Raw genomic sequence first — 12982 nt, 5'->3', positions numbered from 1 at the left:
CATCTTTTCAGTTAGGTCAATCTGCTCTACATTGGCATTCATCAATGGAGCAGGGTTCGATGTCATCAGAGTCAATAATTTTGCGTGCAACAGAATATGTCAATATCTCATCAATGATGATCGTGTTTCTATCCCACTTCCCATGTACACTAGTGTAGTTAACAAAGATCTCTCTACTCTAAGGAGTTGGTTCTAACATTGAAGCATCCTCTAATGATGTCTCTTGGACATAACCATAATCCGGAAAAATCTCATGGGATAGGTTTTAGTGTCAATGATTAATGGATTAGGTTATGCCAAATTCGCTCTCTTCGTAGGGCGAGAATTTATTGAACCCACGGGTCTCCCATGCTTCCTTGTAGAGGTTGTGGCCTATGTTGCTATCGTGCCACCATGTATAGTGGTAGCACCGTGCCCAATTCTCCTTGGGGGGACGCTATGTCTCATTGTAGGGATGTCTATCCTTGCAATCACGTTTGCAGTTGATATGTGTGATTTCATCACTTTAGTGATGTCAGAAAATGTATCAGGCAAGGCATTTGCTATGTTATGAAGTTCGATAATTTTTCGCACTTTAATGTCAGATTATGCGGTTTGGGAATTAAGATGAGACAAAGGGGGAATAGACCACGACAATTCTTGTCTTTCTCGTTGAACGTTGACGTTCTTATCTCCTCTTAACGATGGAAAGACTGTCTCATCAAAGTGACAATCTGTAAATCTAGCAGTAAAGAGATCACCTGTCAAAGATTCTATATAACGGATGATAGATGGAGAATCATATCCAACATATGCCCATTCGTCGCTGAGGACCCAATTTGGTACGCTTTGGCTGCACAATTGCCACATAGGCTATGTACCCAATTATGCATAAGTGTGAGACTTTAGGCTCGTACCCAGTCACCAACTGTGATGCAAAAAATGGTTGAGTGGTGATGGTTCATAGGCGAATAAGTGTTGGATTGTAATTCATATATATAAATATATATATTTGTGCCCTAAAACATGAAAATTACTTGTTCTAAAAGTCTAATTTTGTGTTGACTAATTTAATTCTATGTTTTATAGAAAATCTTTACATAAGGAGAAAAAGTGAAATTCCGGTGAATTTTCCATGCACCACCACTTTTGGCGGCACAAGTACTTCATGAAGCAATCCCAGAAAAATAGGAGTTTAAATGGAGCAATGAAGCCATGAACCGTAAAGTACTGATGCAAAGGACTAAGTTTGATCACTCTTTTGGCCGAAAATTACAACAAATGTCCACGAAAATCGTTATGCAAAATAGTTGCTGCGAACAAGAAAACTGCAGTTTGAGAATTAGCTTTTCGGGAACAGTATTAGAGAGCATTTCTTACATTCTTCCAACTGAAGATTTACATAAAGGGCCAGTATTCCTTAAAGATATGATGTTTTACTTCAACATGAGTCAAAGAACTAGTCAGAATCATCAACGAGGCAACAGAAAATCAAGTGCAAAATAAGCTTCCCGATAAGACAGAAACTGTCAACTTTTCACGAAGTGTTTGGGAGATCTTTTCTGACAACTTATTTGGAGTTTGTCTAGAAGGTTATCGATCATTCTTAAAGGTATGATGTCATAGATTATGGATAAGTCAAGAACCATCTAGAATTACGGCAATATCAAGTCAATCCTTGTCCAGGAAGGAAGCTTCAGAGAAAAAAAACATATTCTAGTCAAAATAGGGCAATTTGGCTGAAAATCTTCTTTGAGCGGATTTCTTGTGCATTTTTAGAAGGTCTATGATGCTGCAATTATCAAGGAGAGTCGTAGAAGAATTCTACAAGATTATGGCAAGATTAATCTATCATATTATCTTTTGGATAACAGGCATACCTATGCACACTTTCTCTCATATGCTTTTTACTTTGACTTTGGTGACCCAAAATCACTTCAACACGCTTCATTTTCCTGCTTTCCATGCACAATAAAGAGAGCAAGTTGCTCATCTCTTCTCCGTTAGCCATATTTTTCTACTATACTCTTTCAATTGCTGATTATTACTTCCCTCTTTTTATTCCATCTCTTCCATACCTTTATCTCTTGTTTTTGGAATCTATTACCACTTTCATAATCCACCTCCATGCTTCTTACAATTCTTGAGCTGCTATCTTGGCTTCTCATCATCATTTTCACACCTTTATCTTCATCTATTTAAACATCTCTTCTCACAAGGAAGAATCATCCATACCACCCCATTGCATCTCTTTTCACTCTCCATCTTCACCACAAAAACTCCATCTTCATCTCCCAAAATCCAAACTCATACTATCCATACTACTCTATCTCCTCCATTACCACCACCATTTCTTATCCTCTACCTCCATTAACATCACAACCACTACATCATTTCTCCACTATTTTTTCTATCATCATTTTTTCCATCTAGTCCACCTATTCACACAATACATAATACAAGTTTCACTATCTTTTATCATCAAATCTTCAAGAGCAAGAAGGAGAGGGAATCGCCACTACCATCATCACCACCAAGACATGAGCTTGGGGACCATCTGACACACCACTAAGCCAACTCTAGCCCTTTTACTCTAGATCATATTTTGGTGTTTAATTTGATTATGAAGTTAGTATATGTAATTATGAGTGAGTAGTACTTTGTTGGGGTTAGGGTTGAAATCCCTAGCCAATCTTGTATGGATTGATGTTAAGTGATGCAATTTTTTTTTAATATGCCTACATGCTAGTGTTGAGGAAAAATATGCACACAGTGAGCGAAAATGTCACCCAACATAATTTCACTCGTATTCATTAAAAGAATAGAGTTTTAATTAGTTCGGGTTCGACCCATTCAAAACAGAATGTGTCTCTTAATTACGATCTCTTGTTACAGGGAAACACCCTTTGATTCCATTTATGAAGAAACCAATTGCGGATGTGTGTTTGTTTGTTTGTTTTTGCGGTTGCACCCGGATATTTGAATGGGTTGCCTACGTACCCTGGGAGAGGGATCAAGCCACTCGTAGTTCAAGAATTCTAATGGGTGAATGACCCACTGGAAGGTATTGCTTTTTGGAATAAGAATAGTGTTTGGACAAATTTGGGGTAAGTGAACCAGGGATTCGATTTGTTTTGGATTTGTTTGGAAAGGCTGTGATGTTTCCTGGTGTTTGGCGGAATTTGACTGATGAGGTCAGGGATTCGGATTGGATGAACCAGGGAGTCATGGATTTTGTTTGGACTTGCGTTTGCATCTAGTGGGTTGCTAGATTGCCTACATACCCTCAAGAAGGGATCAAACCGTTGTAGTTCTTGTGAATTTGTATTTATGGTGTTGGGAGAATTTGACTGGAGTCAGTGATTCAATTTAGGACTGGCTGAATTTGACTGTTGGAGTCAAACATTTTGTTTGAATTTATGGTTGCATCTAGTGGGTTGCTAGATTGCCTACGTACCTATTGTGGGATCAAACCGACCGTAGTTCATAAGAATTGGTATTTCTGGCTTTATAGCAACTTTTGTGTTTGACGGATGTGTATATATGTTTATTTTTTTGAATCTGTCAGATGTATTTCTTTTGCACATATTTAAATCATAGAGTGCCTGCTGATCTAATTTGGGCACCCAATATGCCGCATTTTGTAATGGGCCGTGGAATGGCCTTTTGTGTTGTATTCGACTAGGCCCGAACTTCTAAAGTAAACTGTCTCGAAGTGGGCTTTGTAGTGCTTCAGAATTTGTGGGTAAACCCATAAACTGATTTGGACACCCATTTTTCTTTCCAGGCCTTTTAGCTTCGTTTCGCGTTAGGCCCAAGTAAGAAAATGATCTATACACCCATGTTCTTTCTTCGGGTTTTAGTCTCCACTTTAGATCAAGCCTAGTTGTATTTCTTTCTTCTAACTCATCAGAAACATCGATTATCACTTGGCAAATCCGATGGTTAGCAACTGGAACTAGAGAGCAAAGTGGGAGATGGGAATCAACATCCTCAATCCAATTCAGAGAAGGGAACACATCCCTGTACTCTCCATAAAATGGAGGAATCTACCAATTCTGCTTTGACACTGAGTTCTGCATCCCTGTCTTCAGCGCAGAGTCTGGTACTCCACCTTTCTTGAACTTTGTCATCTCTTCTTATGGGGTCTTTGATTAATCAGAATTCTTGTTTGTGTACTGACAGAGGCTCCTCAATTTTTTCTATTGCAAGTTCGGACTTTCCTCTGCAGGTTTGAACTTTCATTGCGGCAATTCGTCAATTAGCTGGTGTGCAGAGAGCTTGTGACCCATTTTTTTTTACTTCTGGTACAGCCCACCTCTCTGAATGATCAGTTATATGTTTTGTTTTCTTGTCGTTCATGTGTAGCACCACTTCAAACTATTATAATTACCACGTAGAAACCCAACAATTGTTCAAGTGTGAATTGTTGTTCAAATCGAGTTTTGTCTCCGTCTCGTTGCTTCCCTGCTTATAGATAGCACCTCCATTATGCTTTGTCTTCTTACTGATAACGTCATGTCCTCAAAAGATTATTTAATTAATCTTGCCATCATTTGTCTTCTTGCTTATGACATGCAGCAAGTCCAAATTTGAGTTCATGTTCTAATTAATCAATTAAGTACGTTTGCCCCATTTTGTTGTCTTCCACCACTTTAACAAAGCAATACTTTAATTGATCATTCTTTGTCTTGCTTCTGAGCATTTGAGCCTTATCTTCTAATTAACTTGCATCCACACTTTGACAATTGCTTTTGTATTTGTATGCAGACCTTAATTGTTCTTCCACCAAACTTTCACCGCCAAGACATCATTTTGTTTGATATTTTGCTTGGTGCGGTTTTCTTTGGGTTTTGTATGGCTTGTTTGGAAATGGTGTGAGGCCGTTTTATTATCATGGTGAATGGGAAGACAGAATAGGCTGAAAAGTTCTTTGGTGATGGCTGGTTACGTCTATTTTGAGAGGAGGTGAATGTCATTTTATAGCAGCGTTATGTGCATAGTCTTGGCATTGGAACTCAGTTGTACATGAATGGCTTTGTGTTCCAAGGCTGCAAATTACAGCAACCATATTGTATTAAGACCCCAGCCATTCTTGAACAACCATATTAGTCTTAATGCAGGAGGATTGAGATCTCAAAGAAGCTCGGAAGCTCGGCCGTTCATGAACGACCATAGTTGTTTCCGGTAGCCAACAAAAGGGTATAGGTTGTTCATGAACAGCCCCCTTTTGTTTGAAGCAAGCGTGCTAGACCGACATGTTTCCCTGTCAAATAAGAGAAGCATAGCATGGACGTGAGGTATACCTGAGCTTCTGTCTTGGAGCTTAACTTGTTGATGGATCTCTTTAAATTTCACTCACTGTTTTGGCAGAAATATAGCCTCTGATTACTGCTTTTCACCTCCTCCTCTTTTTGCTGATGTAGAGAGCCTTTTTATAGGCAACTGAGGATCACAGTATGAGTTGAAGATGACGATAGCTCCTATTCAAATTTAAATTTGAATATATGATCAAAGCAGCAACTAACTCCCATTATCCACGTTGAAAATCTGGTGGCTTTTGTTTTCCTTGTTGGATGGACAATTTCAAATCTCACCTATCTTGAATTGGTCTCCAATATGAAGCATATCCAAGACTAGTTTTGAAACTTGATTAATTGCTTCGTACTTGATTAATTGCTTCGTACAAAAGAGCATTACTCTACACGAGGAGTCATCTTGATTGCTCTTTTTTTTTTTCTTATTTAAACTTAGAGACCTGCAGGTGTTCTTTTCCTTTGTTTTTGCTTTTGTGTTACAATGAAGCAAGGAGTCCACTCTTTCATATTTAACAAACCCAGTAGTAGTTAACTTGGATACTACTATATTCTTCAAGGCTTGCAACGTGTATTTGCTTCCTCTTCTCACTATAAGTCTTGTACTTTTAATTGTCTAAGCACTCAACAAAATTTGAAGAACAAGGACCCCATTCAAAAAAAATGAACCTGTAAATTTTCGGTCTCAATAGCTAGTTCAAGAGTTGAATGCATATGCTTGCGAGGCTAACTTGTGCGGGGGATAAGCGGGCCTAGCGAGGCCAACCGGTGCCTAGGAGGTGTGGGGGCACGAGGAGGCGCGCATGATAGTGAGGCTAGCTGCTGACTGGTGCATGGCCGGGTTTGCCTGCGTTTGGCTGAAGGTGTGGGATTTTTAACTTTCTAAGGTTTAGGTTATTTGATTCAAAGTTAGGGCTTCATGCTGATAACGTGTTTAATTAAGAGAAAAGAGATGCGGGAGAATAGTTGAATGATTTCATTGATAATTGGGATCTCTTTATATAGAGGATTACAAGTATAAAATCTAGTACAAAGAAACCTAATCAAACATTGATTAGGAGATCTAGAATATTCTACCCTATTACAACGGAAACAAGGACAGAGATGCGGGAGAATACTTGAATGATTTCATTGATAATTGGGTCCTTTTATATAGAGGATTACAAGTACAAAATCTTAGAGAATCAAACATTGATTTTTTTTTTTGAAAGGATCAAACATTGATTAGGCCAGACATACATATGCAAAGTTTTAGGAACTGGCCACTCCACAATTGCTTTAACCTTAATTGGGTCGACCTCAACACCTGCAGAGGAGATAATAACTCCCAGAAATACAACACCTGGCTTCATGAAAGAACACTTCTTCAGGTTAAGATACAACTTCTCTTGACGAAGAACCATTAGAACTTGCCCCAAGTGATTGAGAATATTCTACCATATTACAACTAAAACAAGTAATCTTGTTTAGGCTAGACATACATATTTCGAGTTTGAGTGTTTCTATTGGGACCTCTAAATTTACTCAATTAACCTCACTCTATTATGAATTATTAAATTATATATATATATATAACCACTATAAAATGACTACTAAGGACAATAATTATACCAAAGAAATATTATATAGATTTTCTCTAGACTTTCCAATTCAATAATATTATATTGTATTCTTCATTATTTTCCTTATCTATTTTCATTTTTCAATTTCACTACATACTCATTAAAGTATTCATATATATATATATATATATATATATTTCATAAGAACTAAAACTATTATTAAGATCATGTGACAAAAAAATGTATGATATACATGTTAAATGCATATTGGTGAGGAAAAACAAAATAAATCATATTATGACCTAAATATAAGTCTATCCATTATATTTGCAAAAAAAAAAAAAAGAGCTAGCAATTAAAATATATATATATATATTTAAATAATTAATCATGAGGTACAAAGAATAGAGAAAATAAAATAAACATTAAGGAAAAATGATTAAGCTTTTCTTTTTTTGCACAGCCAAAACAGAAAAAAAAAAAAAAAAACCACAAATTACATAATAGTTCTTGTCATTTTCTTGTTGATCAAAAATTAATTTTTGAAACTCACTACCTTGTGTTTGATTTTCTCTTATTGAAAAAGAGATTTGTATTTAATTAACCGATCAAAAACCAATATGGATTCGACCTTCTCAATCCTAACCAACCATCTATAGAGCGACACTCCTCCCCACCACTGCAGCTGAACACAACGACGCCACGGCCTTGACTCTATCATACGAAATCCAAGGCACAGTCAAGGACAACGCAGCCGCTAGTCCCTAGGCTAAAGGTTTTTTTTTTTTTTTTTTTTTTTTTTTTTTTTTTTTCAATTTTGGATTGGGGCTTTTTCTTCTCTCTAGTGAAACTTGGACCTTTTTTAGGAATTAGGTGAATTAGTCATGCATTAAATTATCTTCTTTTGAGGGATAGTCATACTTTAAATTAAGTCTTAGAAGACTGGAATGTCCATCGATTATGTTACATCATCATATGTTGTTTCCAAATCTCCCTTATACATTATACGTACATTATATTATGCACGTGTCTTAATTAGTCACATATTTAAAATACCCGCTTTATATTTATTCGCGTGCCCCATAATTTTGCATGTGCTCTATATTCATTCATGCATGTCGTATGTGTTTATAGGGATTATATACAAACAAGAAATATTGTGCATGTGAAGAAACCGATCATTAGATGTTTGTAACTATTTACTTCGTTCTCTCCTCCTCACTATAAGGATGGTGAAGTTGAAAATTACTATTGGTCAGTTGGTCACTATTTTTTTTTTTTTTTTTTTTTTTTGCCAATGATCAATCTCTAATTTTTACGCTATTATTGCCTTCAAATGTTATGATAAAGACAGAAAAGATCGCTTAAGCTGCCGCATTCCTGAATTAGGAGTAACTCTTTCAGTTGAATTCAGATTATGGAAGAACATATATGCTTGTTATTGCAAAATAAACAAGAAATCATTGAAAAAATCTGACTTCGTTAACGAACTTCAGTTGTACAAAATAATAATGCTTCAAAATAAACTACAAGATTTTCTCATCACACTTAGAAACTAGGATCTCTACAGGCTCATAGTCTTTGAAATACAAAGCAAATGTGGTTTTTACATCAAAAAATAAGCAAATACATCTGAAAATGAAAAAAAAAAATATTGTTCTAGATTACATTGGAAAATAAGCAATTACATATGAAAATAAAAGGAAATTATAGATTACATCGAAAAATACATCTGACAAAAGCACCAACAATATATGAAATACATAACCAAATAATATTAAATCATATCACAAGATAAACACCAACAATTATGAAATACATAACCAAAACCAAAAATTGACCCAAAAAAAACCCCAAATCAATAATAATTAAGCAAACCAATTCCAATTCACAAACATAAGTAATCCAAAAACAATAACTATAAAAAAAAATTAAACAGTCCATAGTCCAAGCAAGAAAACCAAAGAAAATTGTCCGAAATTAACAAAAAACCACACACAAAAGAAACTCAGACCATACACTCTTCAAGGGAAACGAAATGACGAATTATTTGGCCATGTAGCATTTCTGCTGCTGTTGTCTCCGAACACTCCTGGTGGAAGCGGTGGTAGCGGCTGCAAGAAGTCCATCGTCTGCGGCGATGGTGGATTCATGATGTCCATGAACCAGGGTTGCTGTTGGAGCATCTGTTGAGGCTGCCTTTGCGCCGCAACCTGCATCATTTGGTAATGCATCTGCTCCATACTCTGTGCATCCATCGTGGCAGGGTGCTGCTGCTGCCCCACACCTCTGCTTGTTCCCTCTCCAAATGCATTCCTCGTCAAGTCAAGCTCCACAGCAGCTGGCACACCTGGCATCTGGTTAAGCTGGTTCTGCTGGTTCTCCTCCTGCTTGTGCTCCTCCATAGCCTTCTCTTTGATATCTAACTCCCTAAGGTTCTGTTCGATTATAAAAGTGAGGTCATTCAGATCCTTCTTTTCAAGGTTAGAGATGGTTTTCCCCTTCAAGCAGTCGAACATAACTTGAGTAATCTGCTTCTCCCGATTGTCTCTTTTCTGCTTTCTTATCTGCTCTCGGGTTTTGTCTATTCGTTGTCGTAAGAAGATCTCCTGGTCCATCATCCTTCTTGTCTTGTCCATTTCCGGCATATTTCGAAACCTCGTCAGCATTTCGTGGGCTTCCGGATGATTTGGGAAGACCTCAGGCTCGGTTTCAAAGGGACTGTAGATGATCGCCGCAGCCTTAATGTCACAAAGAGTGGTGATCTCTTTCATCTTCTTCATAAGGCCCTTCTTCCTTTTCCTAAATGTGTTTTTTCGAGAACTCACATTGGCTATGTAGTGCAGTCTCACCTTTCTTCTAGCCATGGCTGACTAGTTAGCAAAGAAAATGGTGAGAAGCTAGGGATCGAACAAGGGAAGGAAGAAAGAGCTTTACTTTCTTGGAGTGGAGAGAAATGAACTACTGAGTTTGCTATATATAGTGCTGGCAAAAGGGTACCTAAATCAAATTTTACTAGAGTTATGTTCTGATTTGAAAACTTTATCAATTCTTAAAATGAGACAGATAAATTTTGTTGGTGTGCTTGGGATGTGAAATTTAATGAGGGCTTATGCACGCATTGATGGGACCAAATCATTGTTAGGTATGTTTAAGTTTTATAAATTGAAATGGAAATTAACTTCATCTGAAAATTGGGCATTATTCATTGAATTTCAAAAATTAAAACCTTAGGATATGGGGATTTTAAATGAATGATATTTAAAGTGAGTTATTACAAAATTTAGGTCACAGATACCTTGCAATAGAAATGTTTGACAAGTTGTCTACATGCATTTTATTGAAACTTTTACTTTATTTGTTTTCTATTTTGGTCCGCCTTTGGTATTTATGTTAAATTCCGTTACTTTTTAAATGCATACGTACAAAAAAGCCTAGTTTTTTATGTATTGCATTTTGCATTTCAAACTCAATTGTTGTTTCCATCTTTGAGAAAATATCAATTATAGGTGCATCCAACCCTTTATGGTTTGAGAATTCCAAGCTTCCCTTATATGCTTTTGATTGTTGTCTCTGCCCTGTTCTTTAATTATCTCTGACACCACCATTAATTAAAAAAACAAAGGTTGGACAAGAACAAAAGAAAGAACTCTTCAACGAAAAAATAAAAAATAAAATTCGGCCAACATTCTATCTCGCCTTCATACCCATCGATTCCTTGATCATTTTTCTCACTTAAAACTAAGACAAAATCTTAAATTTTCAGCATCTGACTTCAACTTATTAGGAGTTAAGAACCATCGAAAATTATGGGTGAAATTTGCAATCCTTTGGATTTAGAGTTACAAAACATGTCAATCAAAGTTATGATCTTTTCGACAAATCTAAAATGCTATTGTGAAAACTTAAAGGGGATGGCCATGAGATATGTACAAATGAGAATTAAAAAAAAAAATACAAAATTACAAAACCTCGGGGGACATAAGAGTTAAGTCTTAAAGCATGAACAAATCGAAACAAAATTTTTGCTAAATCATTGTTTTGAAAACTCAGACTATTTGTATTAAGATAAGAGAGGGGAAAATGTGGTTTTGAATTCCACTTAACTGAACCAACTAAAAATGAATCGTATTTTGTTGGAGAAATACTTGATGACACGTGATTCTCTTTCAAAAGATGCTATAACAAAAATTAAAATTAAAATACTTATGATATACAGATCTTTTGTGTTTATAGAAAATAAGGATGAACAAGAAGAAGATGACTAAGAGATTAGAATTGATTAGAGAACTAACTGCCTGATTCTCATTTCGAAAGATACAACATAAAAAAAAATTCTTAAGAAAATATGATGATATACCGGTTTTTTATGTTGCTTTGAAAATAAGGATGAACTGAAGAAGATGACTAAAAGAGGGAGATGAGTTTTCTTCCTGTAATGGTACTTTGGTGCCTCATTCATCAGCCTTTGAGTTGAAATTAGCAGAGAGACCGGGAGAGAGGAGGCTCGATGCAAGAAATAGGAATTAGGTCATTTTCATTGTCTATACTCGCATATAAATATTGAAAAATATTTACCACGTAGACCTCATAAAAACATTAGCCACGTATGCACCAATAAAAGTATTAACAAAACCGGCACAATAATAAAAATAAACCACCCATACAGATAATATTGTTTGTGTTGTGGTGATGTAGGTTAGCGTGTGAGTCATTACCAGATAGGATTGTGATATATGGATTGTCATTAAATCCACTAGCGTTTTCGCCATTGAATTTGGACTCCGATTCGTTATTGGTTTCCCATTTGGAATCCTACTCTCTCATTTTTTTTTTTGAAAGAATAAATAATTTTATTACTTATCAATGACCACATGGTACGTTATATCAATTGTTGTCTCATACCAAAATCATAGATGGCACAAGCACAAAAATAAATTGACCGGTAACCCTCATTGCAAAAAAAAAAAAAAAGAGCTCACTTATTCGGGCATAAAAACAAAATGACCCAAACCCTCACGACCTAACTCTCCTTTATAGTAAATCTAGTCGCCTAGAGACCTCAATTGGTGTACAACTAAAGAAACTAAGAACTAAGCCGACAAAGACCCAAATCCAATTGCAAGCAAAAGGAACTAAACTAGATTGGGACAAAGCCCACTAGAACACCAGAAAAGGCCTGGAGAAACTAGAAAATAAAGTTTTTTGGACTAGTTGCTCAATCATGGTCCAAAGGAGAACCTAGCCCAAGGTCGAAGCCCCGGCCCAAACCCATCTCCACCTTGCAGCATGTATGCCCGAGCAGCAGCCACAACCCCCGTCGTCGCCCTTCCAGGAAAGCCACCTCCCATTTCCGCTGCCACCCAAGTAAATGAATCCGGATGCCCACCAAGGCCGAGCCAATCAGGTATGGAACACCCAATACACCCCACCATCTACTGGATACCAACAACACCTCCACAACCTCTAACCACAGTCCCCGGAACTCTGTCACAACCTACAACATAGCCAAAGAGGATCGAAAAGGGATGAAACGCAGGTGAGCCAAAGTTAGTTTCAACCCCGTCTAGAAACCCAAGAACCACCACTGACCTAGTAGACCACTACCCGTTTGGCACCATCGCAACATCACCTCGACCAGAGGTCGGTAGTGACGTTGGGCCACCGCCGGACGAGCTCTCTTGAAAAACTAGAAAAGCGCTAGGGTAGAAACGGTGGCTAGAAAGGCTAGAGATAAGTAGGGTTTTTTAGAAGTTATCTCCCACTTTTGCAAATATGAACCAGTCTCAAAAAAACATCCCCCACTGTGTGATTATTTTTTTAAAAGAGTTATCTCTGTTATGCTATAAATTGATTATTATAATCGTTTCTTATCATATAATTGCTTGATCCTTCATATCATGGACTACAATTTTTTTTTTTTTTTAATTTTTATGAAGAAATACAAGAAGGCAACAACATAGCTCCCCTAATACAACCTACATGTACATTATCTTCAAACATAAGAAGAAAGTAACGAAAGTAATTAAGGAGCAGTCATGGAGAACGCGCTTGAGAAAGAAGAAAAGTTCCTGCTCCTTGTTCGGCAGTGAGCCCTTACGGTGCCATCGTCGGACGAGTCTTTTT

At 36.8% G+C, this 12982-nt stretch overlaps 1 protein-coding gene across 1 annotated transcript; it reads right to left on the bottom strand.

Moving 5' to 3' along the window:
* Positions 1-8880: 8880 nt before the first annotated feature.
* On the bottom strand, positions 8881-9723 carry LOC112171656 (agamous-like MADS-box protein AGL80). The gene has a single exon (XM_024308804.1). The coding sequence runs from the start codon at positions 9721-9723 to the stop codon at positions 8881-8883; it is 843 nt and encodes a 280-aa protein (XP_024164572.1).
* Positions 9724-12982: the final 3259 nt, after the last annotated feature.

This window comes from Rosa chinensis, chromosome 6, assembly GCF_002994745.2.
Source record: "Rosa chinensis cultivar Old Blush chromosome 6, RchiOBHm-V2, whole genome shotgun sequence".
NCBI lineage: Eukaryota > Viridiplantae > Streptophyta > Magnoliopsida > Rosales > Rosaceae > Rosa > Rosa chinensis.
The sequence above is the reverse complement of the archived record's forward strand: the minus strand, read 5'-3'. Positions and strand labels throughout refer to the sequence as shown.